Genomic DNA, 22,755 nt, shown 5'->3' with positions numbered 1-22,755 from the left:
TCCTGCTTCTCCTTCTCCTCCTTTTTTTCCTTTGTCATCATTGTCTTTGTACAGTTACGGTCCTGTTCTTATGAATATAATTAAAAAACAATATTTTACCTAAGCTACTGCCATATTCTAGTAATGGTCTGTGAAATAAGTTTTTGTAACAACAAGTTATAAATATTCTCTGTGAATAATTGAATAAAACAGCTGCTTTTTTTTTTTTTTTTTTTTTTTGCTTCCTATTCTTATGATACGAGAATTAAAAAAAAAACGCACAGCAGTCCCAACTAAATAGATCTCTTCTGTTTTCAAAACTATAGAATCCGATTCTTTTGGTCTGGAGCTTAAAGCTCTTTTTTCCCCCCTCACAATGTAAATGAAAATAGAAAGTTCCTTTATTACTCCTGTTTAATGGGGCTCAACAGTGCATGTTAATCTTTTAGCATATTCTTATATGTGATTTTAAAACAGGTTTTTTTAGGCTTATTTAAGGAGAATGTACATTTAACATAAATATTTGCTTTTAATCCACATTTTAGATACAAAACAGGGTCCAGAAATGTTATGAATAGTGCTTGGATGACAACAGGGTCTTTCCCCATCAGAGTACAGGTTAGACCATTACATGTCACAAACCATTTATTTTCCAAACATATACAAATACATTTATATTTCACTTTGGCAGCAGAAACTGTAGGTGAAAAATCAGTTTTTTTTTTTTAAAGATTTTATTTATTTATTTGACAGAGAGAGAGATCACAAGTAGACAGAGAGGCAGGCAGAGAGAGAGAGAGAGGGAAGCAGGCTCCCTGCTGAGCAGAGAGCCCGATGTGGGACTCGATCCCAGGACCCTGAGATCATGACCTGAGCCGAAGGCAGCGGCTTAACCCACTGAGCCACCCAGGCGCCCTGAAAAATCAGTTTTAAAGTAGGAATTCATTAACTATTTCACACTTGTATTATGCTTTTACCGTTCTAGTTACACACATAGAGAATCACAGTGGGACCATAAAAATACACATCTAGCATTTGAATGCTCTACGAATTTGAGAATGAAATCTATTGGTGCATAAACTTCTATGGCCTGTATTGATGAGTTTCATTTTCAGAACTAAATATCCTAGTCAGTTACACACATATACCCTGAGGCTATAACAAGCTACAGCCATTAATATATATTTTTTTAACTAGACAAGTATCGAGCACCTACTGTGTGCTTAGCACTGTGCTAGGCACTTAAAAGTGAGGTGGGGGTAATAACAGGTGTAAGACACAGCACAGTCTTCCGTGGTCTTGCATACTAAGATCATTCACACAACATTTTAGAAAATGCAACATTACTCAATTCAGTGCCAGAGTGAATTAGTTCAAAGTTCAGAGACATAAGAAAGGTCTCAGAGACCTTGAGCATAGTCTATTTGGGATCTAAGAGATGTATATGAATAACTTGGTAATCATGGAGATTCAGTACTTCAGGAACATTTCGGTCATTCCATGTCAAAATCCTTAGCCATCAGCCAAAGATTCCTTAGGAATTTGACACTTCAAATGGCTAAGAACGTACACATTGGTAACAGCACACCAGACCCTGGGAATACTGACCGAAGAATGGTCTTTGTGTAGGAGGCGGTCTTCCTTTTCTAATAACTTGTTGGAGGGTCTAGGTGTTCACATCTTTTCACTTTGCTGCTCACATAAGAGAAGCAATTGCTAAGGGTCTGAGGCAGCCATCTAGACAGCTGTAGGCTGTAGGTTGTAGGCTGCCTCACTCTGCCAAGTTGGAGATCAGACACCAGCCAGAAGAATCCTAGTCTTCTCTTGGTGTGGTGGCAGTTAATTCAGTTCTACCAGGCAGAATGCAAGGTCTGTTACTTGTCAGAATTAAGCAAGGCCTGTGGGTCCCCAGGCCCCTAGAGGATGACAGGTATACAAAGCTACTGGATAGGGAAAGAGAAGAGAGGAAGGGGAAGATGCAGTTTGACAAAGGAGTATGTGCGTGGCGGGGGGGGGGGGGGGGGGTGGTGGTGGTGGGGGGTGGGGGTGGGTGGAGGGGAAGGCTCTGCATTAGTGAGCCTCCAGTGTTTCCCAGGCTCTTGAGATGGGAGACCATTGCATGAAAGCTAATTTAAAAACAAATTACCTATAACTCACTTGTGTTGAGTTGCAACCCCCATTTATCCCCAACTGGAGAATTTATAAGTAACTATTAACTTGCTAAGGATAGAATGACATGAAAAGAGGCATTTCCCTTAAGAGGGCACCTTCTGCCTAAACAGTATTGTTAACTTCCTATAGATTTGCCCTCAAACTTACCCTCAATTCTTTGACGACCTCAGGCAACCTTCCATTATTTTGCAAAACAACCAATTCCAGATGAACAGGTGACCCAGAGGAAGTTAGTCTTTCTTCAGCATCACAGACCACGTTGGATTCTTATTTAACCTTTCTTCACCAGCTACACGTATGCTGTAAAGTTGGCATCACCTAACAGTAACAGAACTCATGCTCCTTTGTTTTTGGTAAAGCATCTTAAAATATTTTTCCTCAAAATCTTGTCATAAGCCTAGTTTGCATATTTAGATTCTTTTCCATATCAACTTTACTGATAAAAATTTGCTACCCAGATTTTCAGTAGTCTGGAAAGTATGAAGTGGTAATGGGTAGAGTCTAGGTGGCCATTTTCGATTTATTCTAAATAATAGGTTAATTTCTTTCATTTGGTATACTAACATAGCTAGATCAGAGAAGATACAAGTAAAAATTTCATATATTTGACAAACACCAAGTTGTGCCAGTTAGTTGTAATAGAGGTTAGTTGTAATAGAGCAGGTGCTTTACATTTTGAGCAACATGTCCTTCAGAAGGTCCCGAAGACTCCGATACAACGGAGCATGTGCTTTCACCGCAAAATGGAACGAACAACTAAGTTGGGTTCAACATAGGCAATACATTCACTTGTGAAACCTAGTCTCACTATAGTCTCAGGGAGTTTCAGATCCTGTCCTGCAGGCAAATCAGCTATGTTATAGATGGTAGGGTGGGGCGGGGCTTGAGCTTAGAGTCAAGGCCCAAGTGCTAAACCTAGAGACCAGTCTTGCTTCTTATCCCCTTACTCTGCACGGTTTTCATTTTGACTCTTAGCCAGTATGGGCAGTACCTCAGTTTTCAATATAGGATAAACCAAACCAGAGGAAAAGATGCCAAATTTATAGAAGCATGATAAAGTGTTTCTGGAATATTTTTTTAAATGGGTCAGTATTGTGCATTTCTTACAGATTGATGATTTGATAAGAAACCTGTAGCACTGGGCAAACTACATTCAATTGGAATAGCTTGAATTCTGTCGACAAGCAAATGGTGGCTGTAGCATTAAGGCTTTCAGTCAGTAAGAACTTAAAACAACATGAAAGCTGTCTGGTTTATTTTTAACACTTCTGATTTTAGACTATGCAAAGAACTGGGGACTGTTTTATTCATTTTTATAATTGGTAAAAAGACTTAGATTTATCAAAGAAAAAGTTAGGATTTTTCGTGTGCTTTATAATTGAAGAAAAGAAAAAATTTGAATATTGAAGAAAAAATTTGAATATTGGTAGAAAGATAAAATTTGGATTTTGCTTTAGAAGAACACACATTCCATTTTAAAAGTAATAATTTGCTTCATACCAAGAATAACAAGAATCCTTTACACTTACATGATAGTTTTATACAGCAAGATTTTAAAGATAATTTATCTTAAATGGCAGTTATGACTTGGAGCAATAGCTCTTCAGTTAATCAGAAATGAAAATGAAGCTTTTTTTTTTTTTTAACATGAAATTCTGGCCCATGTCATGTATTCAGAGCATACATTTTTTTTTTTTTTTTGGTTAGATTTGTCTTCAAATAGTGAGAACCAGTAATGCTTTTAATCGATAAGTGATATCAAGAAAGCTATGTATAATAAATATATAAGTACAGTGTCAGTACAAACCTTGCAAAATAAATAAATTTGAACACCAGCTCAGTCTACTTTTGCTTTAAGAAATGGTTAAATTTCTTGTTAAGATGTCACAACTCAGTAATTAATTTATACATCATTCTAAGTTCAATTTGTGAAAACCAAAAGTGGAATAATCTGAATACATAAGCAATAAACTTAAAAAAAAAACAACCCAGCATCATTCTCTACATAAAAAGAGATGCTAAAGAAGAGTCCACTATGGTGCATAATACAGAACCTACACAGAATTACTCTTTAATGACTCTTACAGAATGTATATACATTTGCCCCGAAGTTTCCAATCGTCAGCCATGAAGTGTAGGACTAAACTAGCTTACTTGTTTTCAGACCTCTGTGGTCTTGTTCCCAGTTTTCTAAGTCAGGTCAGCAAACTATGGCTCTGTGCCGAATCCAGCCTGCCACCAGGTTTTATATGGCTCTTGAACTAAGAATAGTCTTTATGTTTTTGAGTGATAGAAAAAAAAACCCAAAAGAGAATTATTAGTGACGTGAAAATACATGAAGTTGCAATTTCAGCGTCTCTAAGTGGTTTATTGGAACACAGCCACGCTCACATCTGTATGGTCTGTGGCTGCTTTTGCACTGTTAACAGCTGAGCTGAGTGGCTGCAGTGGAGACAAAGGACCCAGAAAGCCTAAAATCCTTACGGTTTGGCCCTTTATGGACAGAGTTTGCTGACCCTTGTTCTAAGTCCGTTACTGCAAGCTTAGCAGTGTTCCGACTGCTGACATTTATAAAATGACCACCTCCTGGGCTTCTTGGCTGCATTCATCAGGAAACTGGGTGGTAGGTAGCCCTGTGCCATTTTGCTTGACCTCAGCGTGGACCTCATATCATGTGTGGAGAAGTCTTCAGAAATCATCAGTTTCCAGTTTAAGTGTGATGAAGGTAAAGGAAATTATATTTGTTTCCACCATGTTCACTCTTGACTTCAACTTCTTACCAAAGGATCATTACCTGTAAAGTGGTATACATAGGTTTGTGAGTATATTTAAAATGAAGGAGCAGCAACATCTGCAGTGTAGCAAGGGTTTAGTGTGGTTCAACAAAGAGAAACCCATAATTCTGGTGGCTGGTTTAGAGGAGAGAGTCTTGGCCATAAATTTGCAGTGTTGGGACGCCTGGGTGGCTTAGTTGGTTAGGTGTCTGCCTTTGGCTCAGGTCATGATCTCAGGGTCCTGGGATTAAGTCATGCATTGGGTCCCTGCTCAGCAGGACCCTGCTTCTCCAGCTGCCTGCCACTCCCCCTGCTTGTGCTCTCTCTGACAAATAAATAAATAAAATCTTCCAAAAAAAAAAAAAAAAAAAAACTTGCAGTGTCGTAACGTGGTGTTCCTGGGAGGTGGAACGTGAGCCCATTTCTGGCCTGGAACACCACAGCCTTTAGAAGGGTTTTTTAAAATCACAATCAGATGAACTTCAGCTTTTCTAAAAGGTGGGATTCTTTCAACTCTGCATCATTTCAGAGAAGAGTAAGGTAAATAATTCTTTAGGATTTCTTAAATTATCAAGGGGTAACTCTTAAAACTTCAGGGGTGAAAGTTTTAGAACATGAAACCTTATGTTCTTGAAAACACTAAACTTGCCTTCTTGTGAGCACAGAAAGTCTCTTCTGAGAAGCATCCCTTTCTGAGGACACCATTTGTAAAGAAGTTTATAACATGAGAGTCATATTCCCATAGTTCCGACCATGGCTGTTTTTAAAGAAAAACTTCCCCAACTTTAAGCAAAGCTGAGGTCAACTGAATGATTCTGAATGTCTGCTTGCTTTAGGAAAATACAGTCCAAAAGCATACTTCTAAATCTACTCCTCCCTCCCACCCTCATAATGCTCATTTGTAGTAAGCTTCTTTGTGAGTCAGACATCCGGTGGCGTTGCACTCCTACAGACTTCCTTAATCCTGCGGCACGATGAGGGCTCCGTTCGCGCGGAGTGTGATGCCATTATCACTACGGAGGTCAGAATAGAGGGGTGTGTACAACCTGACATCTAGGATTCATTTGATACTAAGTTCTTGATCTGAGAAAATATTTTGAATCTTCATTACCGTCCTTAACAGTGTCTGCTCACAGACCCACTGCCAAGGTGAAGCATTCTCTGAAAAACTGGAGAGGCTCAATACTGGTGCTTAGTCCTAAAGAGAAGTGTTCTGTGCATAGTCACTATTATCCGATGTGTGACGTGGATTGCTGCTTGGCTCTGCGAGTTCCTTCAGATGAGCCTTTACATACAGAACCTAAGTAACCGTGAACCTCTCAAAGTAGCTGGATACGCCAGTAGTCTGAAGGAGGGCGTTTCCTGTATTTGGTCCCATCTGTTGTTTTCGAAGAGCTTTGTATGTGTAGTACGGGGCACTGATTATTTTAGGAGTTTCTCCTTAAATGTAGAAACATAGGCTCAGTGTATTGGGCCTTCTTTTGTGCTCTTAAAAATCAGCTTAGGTCTTGCCAAAAGGTATCAATGAATTCTTTAATCGTGAGCTTCTACAATTTTATATAAGAAATTCCTGATCCTGGGGCGCCTGCGTGGCTCAGTGGGTTAAAACCTCTGCCTTCAGCTCAGGTCATGATCCCAGTGTCCTGGGATCGAGCCCCGCATCGGGCTCTCTGCTAAGCGGGGAGCCTGCTTCCTCCTCTCTCTCTGCCTGCTTCTCTGCCTACTTGTGATCTCTGTCAAATAAATAAATAAAATCTTAAAAAAAAATTCCTGATCATGATAAAGGCAGACGATGAAGCCCCACAGTGTGAGCAGCAGTGCCTTCATAATGCTAGCAGTCTCTCAATTTTAGAACGACAATGGTTTAGGTAAGGAGTGGGCTTTAATAATCACTGGGTGGTTCATTAAGAAATTAAAAAAACAACAACAACAACTAGGTTAACTTTTTTTTTTTTAATTGGGTTCCATGTAATTTGTTTGAAGATGGAACGAAGTTTACTCTGTGGTTACCAAGCAGTGGGTGGGCCACCAAAGTCTGAGTTCACTGCAGTTTCCAGATAGAGGCTGTTACGCAGTTTTGAATGCCAGATTTTTATTTTTTAATTGAGGCAGACTGTGATGAGGTTATTGAGGCTAAATCAAACCTCAAAATGGATAGCATGAAACTAAAAATCCAAAGGAATGAAAGCCGAATGACCCATAGTAGTCCTTCGAGAATATTTGTGTTAGTAATGGTTAAGGCAGTTCCAGGTCTGATAAAATAAGGCTGATGTAGTAGTTTGAACAAGTTGATTGTCTTCTTGGGACCTTCGTTAGACTATCTACAAAACCAGTTGGTCTAAAATTAAAATGCTGATGGGACGCCTGGGTGGCTCAGTGGGATAAGCCTCTGCCTTCAGCTCAGGTAATGATCTCAGGGTCCTGGGATCAAGCCCCGCATCGGGCTCTCTGCTCAGCGGAGAGCCTGCTTCCCGCTCTCTGTCTGCCTCTCTGCCTACTTGTGATCTTTCTCTCTGTCAAATACATAAATAAAATCTTAAAAAAAAAAATTAAAATGCTGAAGGCACATGGATCTTCAAAGCCCTTTTCCTATTTTTTAGGTACGATTCTTATCTGCCTTCAGGGGACATCGTCCTCTGGGCCTGCTATGCCTTACACAGTGGGCCCCCATTGCAGAATGATGCAGTAACTCAGTCTACCTGGGTAAAACATGCCAGCCTCGGTTATTGTCCGTAGTCTATGGCGTCACTGGAGGGCAAGCTGCCCACTGATTTCTCCTCCTTGCTTTGGACATTTTCTGAGGCCAAGACCTGAGAAAGTGATGTGAGTCCTCGGGGCTGTTTAGTTGACTTGGTGAACTTCTTGAATTCACTTGCAAAAGAAATGCCTTTTCTTTTGTCTTCTCTGGATGCCTGTGGAGAAAAGAACCTTCCATGGGTATAAGGTGAAAGCCAGGATCCTCAATCATCTGCCACACTATCCCTTTCCTCTTCCTCTCTAGTGGGTAGAGCTTTGGGAAGAAGTGCTGTGGGAGTCTTCTCTCAAGACTGCTTACACACAGTGGGGAGTACATTTCTTCTCATGCAGTGAAAGTGAAGCCAAACCATTTTCTCCCTACTAAACCCCTGACTCAGAAACTTTCTCCTAGATTTCATAAGTTCCCAGATTTGATTACCACGTGGTTATGAGTATCAAATGCTTTGTGGAGAGAGGAAAAGAACTTTGAACTTTACCTGCACCTGCTCCTTTAGCTTAAGTATGAATTTTCCTGCACCTTTCCACTTGCTCTGGGCTTGAAACACACATTCCTGATCCAAAAGAACCCTCTGGGAGGACTTCGGGGTAGAAGACTTCTTGGTAGCATCTTTCACTACCTCTTCCAAAAGCACATAGTCACTCGGGTTGGGGTTGCTCAGGATGCTATAGGAATATTTGGCTTTGCATAAGGTCTGAAAGAGAAGTTACAGTCCGCTGAATATAGACACAGTATCTCCAAACTTGCATTCATTCTGAAGGAAACCTGAAGGTGGGAAGATGTCACAGGCTTTTAGAGGAAGGGGGATCTATCTCAGATTGCATCGTCCCATTACTCAGTTTATGTTTGCATAGTTGTTGCCTGTAACATGCTCTCCCATGTTACCTGATTGGGCTTCACAGCGGACCGTGATGTAGGTTATTACGGCCCCATTTTCAGATAAGGAAACAATACAGAGGTTAAGCAGACTCCAGAGAATGCACAGCTAATGAGTAACAGAATACGGACGTGGACTGGGTCTATGAGCACCAAAGCTCATAGACATGAAGGTCACACAGACGGGGAGGAACAGAACCCTGATCCTAGGCAGCCCCTCTATCACGTTTTTGGATGTGGAAAGCATTTTAGTAATTTACCCGGTCACCCTTCTCATTTAGTATAAGATCGTCTTTCACTTATGCATTTATTTGCTCATCAAATGCTTAGTGAGGGCCTTCTGTGTCCCAGATACTGTACTTTGGGGGCGATAAAGGTGAAAAAAACAAACATAGGTCTGGGCTCTCTTGGAGTTCAAACTCTATGAAGGAGACAAATATTAACTATGTCATCGTGAGATAGCAAATAGCACCTAATAGTGTTCACCAGGTGCTGGGCATTGTACATCTTACGTGTATTTACTGACTTAATCTTCACCACAACCCTGTGTGGAAAGGACTATTATACAGTCTCTGCGTTGTGGATGTAGTAGCTTACCACATAGGATAAAATAATGTGTGCTGGGCCAGTGAGGTCAGATGTGGTGGGACTCTCCACACAACAGAAACTGGCCAATACTAAAAACCAGCTGGGCTTTTTTTTTTTTTTCTTTTTCTTTAAGAGAGCCAGTTTACTAGCACACCACAGTAACTGAGGCACTAAGAAGGATAGCCGGGATTTGAACTCAGCAATTTATTATTTATTTATTTATTTTAACAAAAAAGGATTTTATCTATTTATTTGACAGACAGAGATCACAAGTAGGCAGAGAGAGAGGAGGAAGCAGGCTCCCCGCTTAGCAGAGAGGCCAATGCGGGGCTCGATCCCAGGACCCTGAGATCATGACCTAAGCCAAAGGCAGAGGCTTAACCCACTGAGCCACCCAGGTGCCCCTGAACTGAGCAATTTAATGTAGAGTCTGTGCTGTTAACCATTATGCTCTACCACTTCTCAAATGGGTATTTAATAAACACAAACCATGACGAGGCTTGAAGGAAGGAGGTACAGTTCTTCGAAACCATTTACACAAAGAAGCATGACTTAGAAGAGGGAAGGGGCCAGAGAAGGCCTCTGGCATGTCCTCTGTAAAATCTCAGAAACAGTCACCAGGGACTGGCTTAGGCATTTCTGGGACAATGAAATTACTCCTCTGTGGCGTCCCCTCCTAAATCTTTTCCCAACAGTTCCACAGAAAGCGGGACTCATGATAGATACCAGGCAAGTGTTTGTTGAAGGAATGAACTAGTGTGTCCTAACCTAGAGACACACTCTCCCTTTTCAGATACCCATTGGTCTAGAACTTCATTCATAAAATGAGCTGATGTCTGATTTGTGCCAGTGATTTACAGTGAGGAGCAGACTTGAGGCGAGCGAGGGTGAGGCTTTCACCTGCTGAATGACATCCTGTGCGGTGCTGACACGGGGCGCTTTGATGACCGTTCGAGGTTGCTCTGGAGAAACGTCATGCACTTGGACAAAGAAACTCTCCTCCTCTGAGCTCAAGATCACCTCCTTGTCATCTTGAATAATGCTTCTCTCTTCTAGGTTCTATGTTAGAAAAAGAAAGAAAGTATGAGTAAATGGTAAGATGATGAAGAAAAAGAAAGAAAAACCCAGCAAAAATGTGAGCTGTATCTGGGCAATGTGGGAACTATTTCTCAGCTTTCTATTTCATATACTAGTAATAGTTCATAAATGATTCTACAAGGATATCCATGTCTTCTGAGAGGAAGAAAGTAATGTAGTTATTTCTGCTGATGTTAACAGACTGATAAGGTCTGGCTCACAGTGAGCCAGTAGATCTCTATATACTACAGAGTCCAAGTCAACTGTACATAGATTTGTAAAAGGACAACATACCATACTGCCAATGACCAAAAGCCAAATAAGAACATCGTGAATTACATTTAAGAGAGAGCCCATCCATTCCCTACACAGGCCTTGGGCAGTTAAGGAATGCTAGATATCTGAACAATGAAACATGCAAACAGACTCTCAGCCAGACTGGATGGACAGAACCAGCAGTGAAAAGGCCGAAATGAGGGCTGGACGTTAGGATACACTGAAACGAATATCGACAAAATTCTCAGTAAGTGTGAGAATTGGTCATCAGGTTAATTGGCTTTTGGTGAATCGGCTTTCAGTAAATTTTACACACGTAACTATATATTAAATATATATTTAGATATATCTATAGATATATGAATCTTATTAAAATTTTTAAAGAGTATAGAAATATATCAATAAAGAGTCAAACTTTCCCCATTATCAGCTTTTTCTTCCCCTCTCATCTTATTCTCCATAAAAAACCCCACTGTTGTTAGGTTATATATGCTTCTAAACATCTGCTATAGATCTATGCATTTTTGTGTGAACAAATATATACAATGAAACCCTGCAATTATGTGAATTTAGGTATAATATGATTATCCAATGGCTCCTGATTTTGTTAGCGCCATTCTCAAATGAAAGGTAGCTTACAGTTCTCTTCCGCAAGGGGGGTGTGGTCTGAAGGGGGAGGGTCAACTCTATCCCAGGAACTGAGCATTTAGCAGGAAAGTCCCCGGATCTCTAACAGTCTCCTGGCCTAATCTCCTCAGATCAAGCCACTGAAATGATGCTAACTAACCAGAAAAATCCAAGAATCACTGCCACTCTCCTGGAGTTTCCAACCAGCGGTATGGCCCAGAATTGTCCCCGTCGATATTGAAGTCTGAATGGATAACTGCCACCAGGTGGCGCCAAACTGCAGCCAGGACCAGAAAGGATTGGTTTCTGGAGCTTCTTGCCAACCAGCCCCCCAGACTCACTCCGATCATTTCATTAATCTCGCAATCATGGTTCCTACAGTTTTCAGGACTGATTTTTTTTTAAAAAAGATTTTATTTATTTGACAGACAGAGTTCACAAGTAGGCAGAGAGGCAGGCAGAGAGAGAGAGAGGGAAGCAGGCTCCCTGCTGAGCAGAGAGCCCGATGCGGGACTCGATCCCAGGAACCTGAGATCATGACCTGAGCCGAAGGCAGCGGCTTAACCCACTGAGCCACCCAGGCACCCAGGACTGATGTTTTTGGACCCCGTTTGTTATCTTATGGGTGTTGGGGAGGGGAGAGTTACTGTCTATTTTTATTATATAAACTCCATATAATGCTTTTCAACTTGTTTTTTGTCCCCACTTAAAAGAATGTGGTGTTCATTTTAGGTCAATTCCTAAATATTTAATATGTCACTATGGTGATCATAATATATTTAACCAGTTGGAGAGTGGGGCTGGGTGGTAATTAATCTTTTTTTTTTTTAAGCCAATAAATTTTTATTTAAGGAGTTTTTACATGTGATTCCTTCCACTGCCAGTCACTGCTAATCACCATAGTTCCTCCCAAGTTAGAATCATAATCTTCAAAACAGCCCTTTTAAAAAGAACTTGATCAATCCACAGTTGTCACTGTCACTCCAGAGTTCTTTCAGCTGGGTTTCTTGCATCTCCATTTGAATACGGACATACTTTAAGAACTCCCCACTTATAATCTTTGGTATCCGATGTCTTTACTTCAGGGCCCTGTTTAGGGTCTAAGTGTGGATCTGCCTGGTTCTCAATTTCAAACACCCTCTAAATGTGAATGAGTTCAAATCCTATTCACCCCTAAACTATCACCCTACAACTGTACAGATTGTTGGGATACACCAATACCTAAGATTTAAAAAAATATGACTATTAGGTCAGAGTTTTAGCAGATAATGATAAGTGTCTTGTAGTTCTTTCCCACAGATCTAACACATAGTTCTGTGAATAAAGGAAACCACACAAATACTCTATGAGGCGTTTCCAACGATGTAGGTCTACAGAAAAAGCCCCATCGGGATAGACCTCAATAGTAATTAATCTGACATAATTTATAATCCGCATCTTGAAAACCAGGAAGCCAAGAAGCATAAAAAAACCAAAAAAGGTTCTAATGGACACATAAAATACCTCAATAACTATGCAATAAGCATTACTTTTAAGAGCGCTCTTGGAGCCTCACTCAACTTATTTATTTCCAAGGAGTTTTCTGCCTACATATTAGAAGGCTCAGGTTACACCAGAACAATGGCCCTCACTTGTAGCTCTTTATAGCTTACTAAGCATTTTTTTACATATTGTCTGTATGTTTGGTATGAGTCTCATGTCCATATTTTTCAATCAGGCAGACTCATTTCTCTTACAGATTTACAAATTAGGGCACAGAGTTTTACATAAGTTAAATGAGCTGTACAGGGTCATCTAATTTGTGGCAGAGCAAGGTCTGTCTGATTTCAAATCCGGCAGGTAGCCCAGGAGGGCATACTGACCACAGGAAGATGTGATCCAGACAGCCTGAGAACCCGGAAGACAAGAAAACTATAAAAAGCAGGCAGGCAGGCAGAGATCAGAGGTCATGGAGGGCAGTTTGGGGACTTTCAATATATAGGCAATCTGCGTACTTATCTCACTAGTTCCACAAAATGAAACACATGGAAATACTTATAGCCCAAATCTATCAACTATGCTTTTATCTGCTTGCATTCAATAACTGCTGAATTCATTTATTCAGTCAGTAAATATTTACTGTGTGTCACTATGCACCAGATCAACCTAAACACTTAAATGTAATTTGTTCTCTTAGCAGACACATGTCAGTCATTTCAAAAATCCCCACTACTACATTTCAAAAATCTCCCCATGCTTAGTGCCTCAGTCGGTTATGTTTCTGCCTTCAGCTCAGTTCATGATCCTGGAGTCCTGGAATCGACCCCCACATGGAGCTTCCTGCTTAGGAGCGAGTCCGCTTCTCTCTCTCCCCCTGCTCCTCCCCCTGCTTGTGTTCTCTCTCTCGCTCACTCTCTCTTTCAAATAAATAAATAAATAAATAAAATCAATCTTTTTTTTTTTTTTAAAGATTTTATTTATTTATTTGACAGAGAGAGATCACAAGTAGATGGAGAGGCAGGCAGAGAGAGAGAGAGAGAGAGGGAAGCAGGCTCCCTGCTGAGCAGAGAGCCTGATGCGGGCCTCGATCCCAGGACCCTGAGATCATGACCTGAGCCAAAGGCAGCGGCTTAACCCATTGAGCCACCCAGGCGCCCTAAATAAAATCAATCTTAAAAAAAAAAAAAAAATCTCCTCCCCACAAAGGCATTGTATAGGAGAGCTTGCTGTATTCTCCCCCTCAGAAAAATGCTTGTTAGCCTTCCTTTCTAATTTATCCCCCTTACTCTTCAAAATGCTTCTCTTCCACCAGCCCTTATGAAATGTTTATTCCTGGGGTCTCTACAGCTTGTTTTCATATGCATTTTAAAGAATTTATTTATTTATTTTAGAGAGAGATTGCTAGAGGGGAAAGGAGGAGCAGAGGGGGAGGGAGAGGGACAAGCAGAATCCATTCTCAGCATGGAGCCCCACATGGGGTTTGATCCCAGGAGCCTGAGATCATGACCTGAGCTTAAATCAAGAGTCAGATACTGGGGCACCTGGGTGGCTCAGTGGGTTAAGCCGCTGCCTTCAGCTCAGGTCATGATCTCAGGGTCCTGGGATCAAGCCCCGCATCGGGCTCTCTGCTCGTCGGGGAGCCTGCTTCCTCCTCTCTCTCTGCCTGCCTCTCTGCCTGCTTGTGATCTCTCTCTGTCAAATAAATAAATAAAAAATCTTAAAAAAAAAAAAAAGAGTCAGATACTTAATCGACTGAGCCACCCAGGCGCCCCTCATACACATTTTAAATTGCATATGGGCATTCCTAACCTCCCCAGCCCTTCTAGCCATATGACACCACGACACTCAACGGCCGGTCCATGTTCTCTCTTGCTGCCACCTGCTGTCCCCCCAGTGCTGGGCACCAGTGTCCCAGAGGGCTGGCTCAGCACCAGCCTGGGGAGCACAGGATGGGGCAATAACACTGACCAGAAAGCCACAGATGTAGTTCTTTCTATGTCTCACCTTGTCATGATTTAACCTCTGTGAACCTCCATTTCCTTATGTGTGAAATGGTTTCCATTCTGTCACGAGATCATTCAAAAGCAGTGAGTAAGAACTTTAAACACTGTAAATCATTATGCAACTATATGGTTTGAAAATTCACTTGCTGACATCATCACTTAGAAACTTTTTTATAGGTAGCTGGAGAATGAGGTAAGACAATGGGAAGAATGTAGAGAGAAACTGAACATGGCTTCCGAAGTCCAGCTAAGCCCTCTGATATTTTCTCATAAAGCTGTAATTACTAGAACTGCTTGTTAACTGTCTCTGCAATGTGTAAGTCCAATAGGGAGAGGCGGCTGGGGAGACAATTACATTTCTGTGCCTAAATGAAGTGTCCTTTTATGGTCTAAGGCGAGGTTAGGAGGAAAGACAGAGGCTCTGGTTTCCCAGAGCAGATGCTGGAGCTCTGTGGAGGCTCTTGGCCACGTTCACAGTTCAGCGCACAGTGAAAATGTAGCACATGATGCTAAAAACTGGCTCTTTCTCATCTCCACTGTATCCCAACACCATGGACTTTGATGGGCATTTTACCAACCACGCTCTATTACATGCCCCAAAGGAGCCAACCGTGTGCCCAGAACAGGGCTTGGCTCCTATTAGGTGCTCAGGAAATACTTGTTTAATCAATGGTTGAACTGACTCAACTCCTTCATTATTGACATATCATGAGGCATGACTATCTGTGGTGAAGCAATGACTTTATAGGTCATTTTAGAAAATGGCGGGAAGTTAGTGGGCTCTTATAAAAAAAAAAAATCAATGCTCCATTCACAAATTGGGACAGGAGTTAGCCAATGTAGAGTCGACATGCAATCGCTGAATTGTTTCCTTTGTGGGAACGACCATGGGAATGTTAGTGAATGTAATGTTAATTTTTACTAATTCTGCCTGAGGCTGAGAGATTATTCTTGCTTTGTGTGAAGTTACAGAATATTTTCAAAGAACTACTGTTGTTTTGCTTAGAAGCACAGAATCTTCTAGTAGCTAAAACTTTAATAGGCATGAAGAGGCAGGCAAAGAAACCCCAAAGGTAAAAATACCAACGGGACTAGCATGACACAGTGCCATGATGCTTACAACAACGTCTATTCATACAGAAGTCAAATCCTGGACCCACAGCTGATGCCGTACATAAGGAATCCTTTGAGTTCTTGCTCCCTTTCTTTTACAAAGGACAGCTTTTAGACTGAATTTCCGTACCTTAGAGATAACATTGTGAACACGCGCAAAAGAATAAAATCATTTCTCTACATTTACTTAAGAAGAACAACAGAAGTCAAGTTGCGGTTATAGGAAATTCTAAATGCAGGGAGGTGGCCAGGTCTGAGGCGGCTAATCACATACTGAGTCGTCATGGTGTCAGACACACTTACTTCCTGCTGGGTTTTTAAGACAATCCTGCCAACATAGCCTTCCTCTGGAAACCAGCTGCTTAAAATCTGCATGATCTCTTCTTCTGGACCAATGACTCTCTGGAATGGTTGTTTCCTGCATTCATTCTTTTCTTTAGATAAAAAATATTTTTCTTCCATCAAAAAATAGTCTGTGACAATAGGTTTGGTGTCTTGTTCAGTCGTCAGAATCTAAAGAAAAAGCAAAGGCAAAACTTTCATTCAAAATAAGGCTATTTTTCCGGCGCCTGGGTGGCTCAGTTGGTTAAACGTCTGCCTTGGTCTCAGGTCATGATCCCAGGGATCAAGTTCTGCATCGGGCTCCCCGCTTTGAGGGGGCCTGCTTCTCCCTCTGCTCCCCCCTCTCTCCCCCTCTGTCTCTTATGTCTCCCCCTTTAGCTCTCATCTCTGTTTCACTCTCTGTCTTTCATGAATAAATAAAATCTTTAACCTGCCCCCAAACTAAAATGAGCTGTTTTTTTGCAGAGAACAAACTGATGGTTACCAGAGGGGAGGTAGGTGGGGGGATGAGTGAAATAGGTAAAGGGGGATTAATGAGACACTTATCGTGGTGGGCACTGAGCAATGTATAGAATGATTGAATCATTGCATTATTATACACCTGAAATCAACATAACACTGTATATTAACTATATTTGAATAAATACACACACACACACACACACACACACATGAAATAAGCCTGTTTTCACAGTGTTTACATAGGTTTGATGTGCCATTTATAAGTAAGACCTACTCTGCAGCGTTGCATAATTCTTCCTGGAAGACCTAAGAACTCTCTGATGTCCAAGAAGGATTGTTTATGTTCATTCTGGGCAACGACACAATTTATTCATAATCCCCAGACAGTGTAACTATTTTTCCCACAGTTGGAATGAGAGCTCCTACTGAATTACAAGCTTGAGGCTTCCCAGTCTATGCATTTAGCTCTCTGGGATCCTGTCACTCAGGACCAGTGGCAAAGACCCTAACACAGCTTTTACCAACATCATCCCTTTTTCTCAGGTTGGAAATGCTTGTCTTCTAATGTCATCTGACCTAAGTTCCTGGGAATTCTCCTTTCAATGAACTCTTGACACCATGCCTACAAGCTTGTTTTCTTTGTTGGCGACGGACCCTGGATGGTCAAACAGAGCAGCTGAGACGAGGCTCTGGAGCCAGACAGACCTGGGTCTGAGGTCTGCCTTTAATACTGACTGTGAGGTACTGGGCAAGATATTTAACCCCTTGGAGGCTCAGTTTCCCCATACATAAAATGGGAACGGTAAAAGTAACAACCTTGTCATTTCGTTTTATGATACAGGCACCAGTTATGAAGCCGGACGCAGGCATATATGAGAACCCAGTGAACACTAGCCATCACTACGGCTCCTTCGGCTGACGCATTGCTTCCCACTCGTACAGGTTACTGACAAAAGGCTCAACTTCAAGTGGGGACAGAGAAAGTTGCCATCATCTGGCTTGTATTAGGCAAACACCCTTCTCCTTGCCGCGCCAATGATGCAACTACCAGAGTCAACACTTGGCACTGCTTCATCTCACTTGGAGGAAAAGCAGAGAGAGCTGAGGACGGTGGAGGCAGAAGACTTAGGGAGATGATGCTCCCTTCACCCCAGTCCTTGGTCTGTAATTGATCCTGGGCTATGGATCCTATGGGGGCAAGACAGCTACTGCTATGGGGTATTCAGGATGTGAAGCCTCTAGGAGTGGGTCAGTCAGCACCATCATCCCCACAAGAGGGCCGTGTCACTCCCTCCTCAGTCCTGCTTTATATCCAGTAACGGGCTGCTTTTTGTGGGTGGTCTATGAAAATACTACCCTACTTAATGTCTCCATATATCTTTGGAGATATCTTAATATCTCCAAATCCCCAAAAATACTTTGTGATAGTAGATGCTGAAGTTCATGGCCCGATTGCTTTAAAAGATAAAAACAAACCCCCAAACAAATGTCACCCCCCCAAGTCTTGGTAGTTGCTTCTGTTTGATAGTCTATGAAAACTGGCACTCAAGCCGTTTTCTCTGACTTTGAGTCAGTTTTAAAATGTTGGGCAAACTGTTGCCTGTCCATAGAGACTTCCTCTCAAAATCCAGAACTATTTATTACTCTTATTCCATATGGTGTTTCACTGGTTTCTAGTCTCCACCCCCGCCTCATACATTCTAGGATCCCAGCTACCTGTTGTCACACACCCTAACTTCAAAGAGAGCCCAAGGTCACTCCTCTTGGTTACTGCTCCCTTGGTCTACTCCCAAGGAGGAAAAGGGATGAATTGGGTTAGGGATAAAATAGTCTGCCAAGATATTAGGTCACTGTGCTAAGGAGCGGGGGTGCTCCCGGTGTGAAGACAAAAGACATTACACATGGGTCTGCCTGTCCTTTTGAGGAACTGCCTCCCTCTGGATGCTGCTTTGTTCCCGTTTTTCTCACTCAGACATGCCCTCCCATGGGGCAGTGGCCCTGTCTACAGAAAGCACAGAGATCTTTGGGGTTCCCAAGGAGATGCGGGACCACCTGAGGGGACTCAGGCCAGGGCTGCTGCAGGGTTTGGGGCAACAGGTCCTCGTCCTCTCATGTCAGGCCCTGCTGGCCCTTTTGCACCAGAGGGGTGGTACCTGGAAGGTTGAGATCAAGTGCCAGGGGAAGGCCGACAAGGGGGCTGCTCAACATGCACATAAAGGCCTAAGGTTGGAAGGGCCGAAGATGTCTTCTTGACCATGTGCTCCACCCTGATGCTCTAAAATTTTGATCCAACTCCTAGGATGGCAAACAGACTTCATTCAGCTTGTGTGCAAATTCTGATTGATTAGTAAGCTCTACATTAAAAAGGGAGATGAGGCCCTGCCCTAGGGTTAGAGGGAAGGAGTACACATTCTTGGAGAGCCACTCATTCTGGTCTTTATCCTTCCTGAGCCCCATGTTTTTATGTGTTTGAAGAACTGTTAAAAATTCTTTTCTACAGGTTAGCTTGTCTCATGGTACCAAGTTCTCCCAGATCATTCTTAGGGTGGATCTCAGTGTTGAATTACACAAATAATCAAAAGGAAGAGCATCACCATGAACTTCGTGTTTTATGTATGCTTTTGTGTTTACACATGCATTTACACATACACACAAACACACACACTTATATATATATAGATGTTGGATTCTCCCAACCATGGGCTTGGTGGACTTACTTGTTGGAGAAGTTGCTTTGCCTTGGTGCCACCATTTATGGAGAAAACAGTAAAGGGCTCTGGACCCGGGACCCCATGCACTGTGACTTTGTGAGTCTGCAAACATTTTCTTTCTTCTGTATTAAACATCTGCAAGGAAGATCACATGGTTTCTTTTTTTTTTTTAATTTTTTTATTTTTTCAGCATAACAGTATTCATTATTTTTGCACCACACCCAGTGCTCCATGCAATCTGTGCCCTCTACAATACCCACCACCTGGTGCCCCCAACCTCCCACCCCCCACCCCTTCAAAATTCTCAGATCGTTTTTCAGAGTCCATAGTCTCTCATGGTTCACCTCCCCTTCCAATTTCCCTCAACTCCCTTCTCCTCTCCATCTCCCCTTGTCCTCCATGCTATTTGTTATGCTCCACAAATAAGTGAAACCATATGATAATTGACTCTCTCTGCTTGACTTATTTCACTCAGCATAATCTCTTCCAGTCGATCACATGGTTTCTTATTCACTCTCATTCTCATGTTATTCCCAGGCTATATTCAATACAGAAGTGCTAGTTCTTAAAAGTCTGTACGGGGACACATAAATGCAAAAGAAGACCATTCTTCTATAACCTGATGCTTCTGTTTGTGGTTGAAGAGGCCATGGTGCATCTTCCTTAATAGTCTAGTGAGGATATTAGCAGTATATTACCAAAATAATAATTTATTTTTAATAGTAGTGACTCTTTACATCCTAATTAGGAGACCTGATATCATCTGAAATGCATGCTACTTCTGATGTACTGACCTCCAATAGTGTCTACTGAGTTCCATCTCTCTTTAGGGTCCTGGGTAGAATTTTGGTTGGTAAGATGATAAATAGACTATTATAGCCTTGGAGAACTCACTGCCCGGGCACATAAATAATTATAATGTGAAAAGCATTTCTGTCTCAGGAAGAGTTGGGGAGGTGTATAACTCATAAAACTTAAAAAAAAATTTTTTTAAATTTATTTGATGAGAGAGAGAGAGAGAATACAAGCAGAGGGAATGGGAGAGGGAGAAGCAGGCTTCCTGCTGAGGGGGGAGCCCGATGCAGGGCTCAATCCCAGGACCCTGGGATCATGACCTGAGCCAAAGGCAGATACTTAATGACTGAGCCACCCAGGCGCCCCCTTATAAAACTTTTTGAGCATTTTCTATATTAAGATATATTCATTCATCCATTCAAAATACAAAATTCACTGAGAGCTGAATTATGACATTATGCCTGGCCCTGGAAATATTATTTTATTATTATTTCTGTCCCTGGAAAAGGGACAAAGCCTCCATAAAATCCCCTAAAAGATGGACTTCTGAGAGCTTCTGGGTTAGTGAACACTTCAGGATGCTGAAAAGCTCTGTACACCCTTCTTTCTAGACCTTGATCCATGTATCTCTTCCATTTGGCTGCTCCTGAGTTGTATTCTTCATAATAAACTGGTAATAGTAAAGCACATTTCTGAGTTCTGTGAGTGATCCTAGAAAATTCTTGAACCTGGGGAGGGAGTTGTGGAAAACTCCTGAATTTATAACTGGTCAGTCAGCAGTACCAGTGATGACAGCCTGGCACTTGCCACTGGCACCTGAAGTGGGGACAGTCCTTAACTTCAGAATCTGATGCTAAGTCCAGGTAGATGGTGTCAGAATTAAACAAAAGGCAGGACACCCAGCTGGTGTCAGAGCTGAAGTAGCATTGGGAAGACACCATGTATTTGGTGTCAGAAGTGCTGTGAGGAATAGTGGTTCATTCACGACACGTGTGGCATCTTCAGTGCTAACAGGTTTCAAGGATGACTGACCCTGAATCCGGCACTATGTTCTGCCTCTCCTCAGTAAAAGCGTGTGATTCTTGCCCTTCGGTACCAGGCAGCCCTGCCCCTGCTTCCCAGTCCTCTGCACACGTACCGGCAATAGCATCCCTCCATCTTGGCCAAGGTGCTGTTCTTGACCTTGGCCACACACCGAAGGAAATGAGATCAGGACAGAGAAAGAAGAATAGTGACAAGGTGAGGGGAGGAGAAGCAGAGAAGAAAGCTGGGGGATTGCTAGGAGCCCATGGCAGTGGTCAAGCCAGTGCCATTTGTGATCATACACAGTGCCTTTCCACAGGTCATTAGCGCTATGTTGAAGGTTAAGATTGCTGCAACAGTGAACAGGTTATCAAACATGTAAAGAGGTAATCAGTGGGCACCCTTTAAAATTCACCTCTAAAGGGCAAGATCATGGAATCATCCAGTTAATTAAAGCAGTGCTACTTGTTTAAGTAAACAACCCTGCATTACTGGGGTGAGTGCTGGTCCAGTGGTTCTCGAACTTCAGTGGGCCTAGGGAGCTTGTTAAGACCGAGAGTCTGCAATGGTGCCCCTCTCTGTGGTGTTCCTCCCCCATTTCTAAGAGGGCTGATGGTGCAACTCCCCAAGCTTGGCTTGATTAGTCTTTTCCCCATGTTGTTATTTTGGGTTCACCTCCCTGGTAGGCACCATCATGTACTCATTAAGAATATGGGCTTTGTAAAAAATAAAAAATTAAAAAAAAAAGAAATCTTGCCATTTGCGACGACATGGATGGAACTGGAGGGTATTATGCTGAGCGAACTAAGTCAGAGAAGGACAATTATCATATGATCTCCCTGATATGAGGAAGTTGAGATGCAAAGTGGGGGGTTTGGGGGGTAAGGAAGGAAAAAAATGAGACAAGATGGAATCAGGAGGGAGACAAATTGTAGGAGACTCTTAATCTCACAAAACAAACTGAGGGTTGCCGGGGAAGGAGGGTAGGGAGAGGGTGGTGGGGTTATGGACATTGGGGAAGGTATGTGTTATGGTGAGTGCTGTGAAGTGTGTAAACCTGGCGATTCACAGACCTGTACCCCTGGGGCTAATAATACATTATATGTTAATAAGAAATAAAAAATTAAAAAAAAAAAGAGTATGGGCTTTGGCACTAGAATAACTTGGGTTTATCACTGTGTGACCTCAGATATCTTAGCTCTGACCTTTCTCATCTATGGAGTGGAGATGGTATCAATATCTATTTCACAAAGTTATTGAGAGGATTAACTGAGTCAGTATAGATGGAAAGTACTTAGAAAGTGTGAAGGGCTGGATGTTATTGTTACTATTACTTCCATTGCTACCTAATTAATAACTCTAAGACCAGGTTCCTGTGCTGCAAGAAAGCCTATCCCCAGTGTAGCAATCCTTGCAAATGTGCTGAGTAAAATAGAACTTCATTACCAAAGAGGCCGGCACAGCACTGCTGGAGGAATTTTCTTCCATCCTTCTGCTGTTTATGAATAAACTAGAGATTTCCAAGACTTCATTGTGGAGGTTTCGCAGCTGAAGATGCCGATAACCTGGAATAATGCAGAATCGGAAGAAGCCTGTTAGCCACGCACCCCAGAGCTCTGCCCAGAAGACACCCCGGGGAGGGCAGTCCACGGTCGGTGGAAATCAGGCCTTGCAATGGGTGGGGAGTGGCAGCAGGCATGCAG

At 42.2% G+C, this 22,755-nt stretch overlaps 1 protein-coding gene and 1 non-coding gene across 5 annotated transcripts in view; both read right to left on the bottom strand.

The window, feature by feature from the left end:
* Window positions 1-795: 795 nt before the first annotated feature.
* Window positions 796-22,755, bottom strand: part of PLCE1 (phospholipase C epsilon 1) — a 327,344-nt gene continuing 305,384 nt past the window's right edge. For 3 of the 4 annotated variants that reach the window (XM_047702042.1, XM_047702044.1, XM_047702043.1), the window contains 7 exons: window positions 22,499-22,617; window positions 19,241-19,369; window positions 16,023-16,232; window positions 10,045-10,203; window positions 8,159-8,374; window positions 7,625-7,837; window positions 796-4,945 (listed from right to left, as the gene is read on the bottom strand). In XM_047702042.1, the coding sequence (XP_047557998.1) occupies window positions 7,649-7,837; window positions 8,159-8,374; window positions 10,045-10,203; window positions 16,023-16,232; window positions 19,241-19,369; window positions 22,499-22,617 (1,022 nt within the window). In that variant the 3' untranslated portion in view covers window positions 796-4,945; window positions 7,625-7,648. The remainder of the gene's footprint in view (window positions 4,946-7,624; window positions 7,838-8,158; window positions 8,375-10,044; window positions 10,204-16,022; window positions 16,233-19,240; window positions 19,370-22,498; window positions 22,618-22,755) is intronic. The other variant, XM_047702045.1, reaches the window with a different exon arrangement.
* On the bottom strand, window positions 12,398-12,528 carry LOC125085373 (small nucleolar RNA SNORA18). Its single transcript, XR_007122897.1, has one exon. It is a non-coding gene; the product is annotated as a small nucleolar RNA SNORA18 (small nucleolar RNA).

The sequence above is a fragment of the Lutra lutra genome, chromosome 14 (genome assembly GCF_902655055.1).
Source record: "Lutra lutra chromosome 14, mLutLut1.2, whole genome shotgun sequence".
Taxonomy (NCBI): Eukaryota; Metazoa; Chordata; class Mammalia; order Carnivora; family Mustelidae; genus Lutra; species Lutra lutra.
This window is presented reverse-complemented; position numbering and strand designations above follow the sequence as displayed.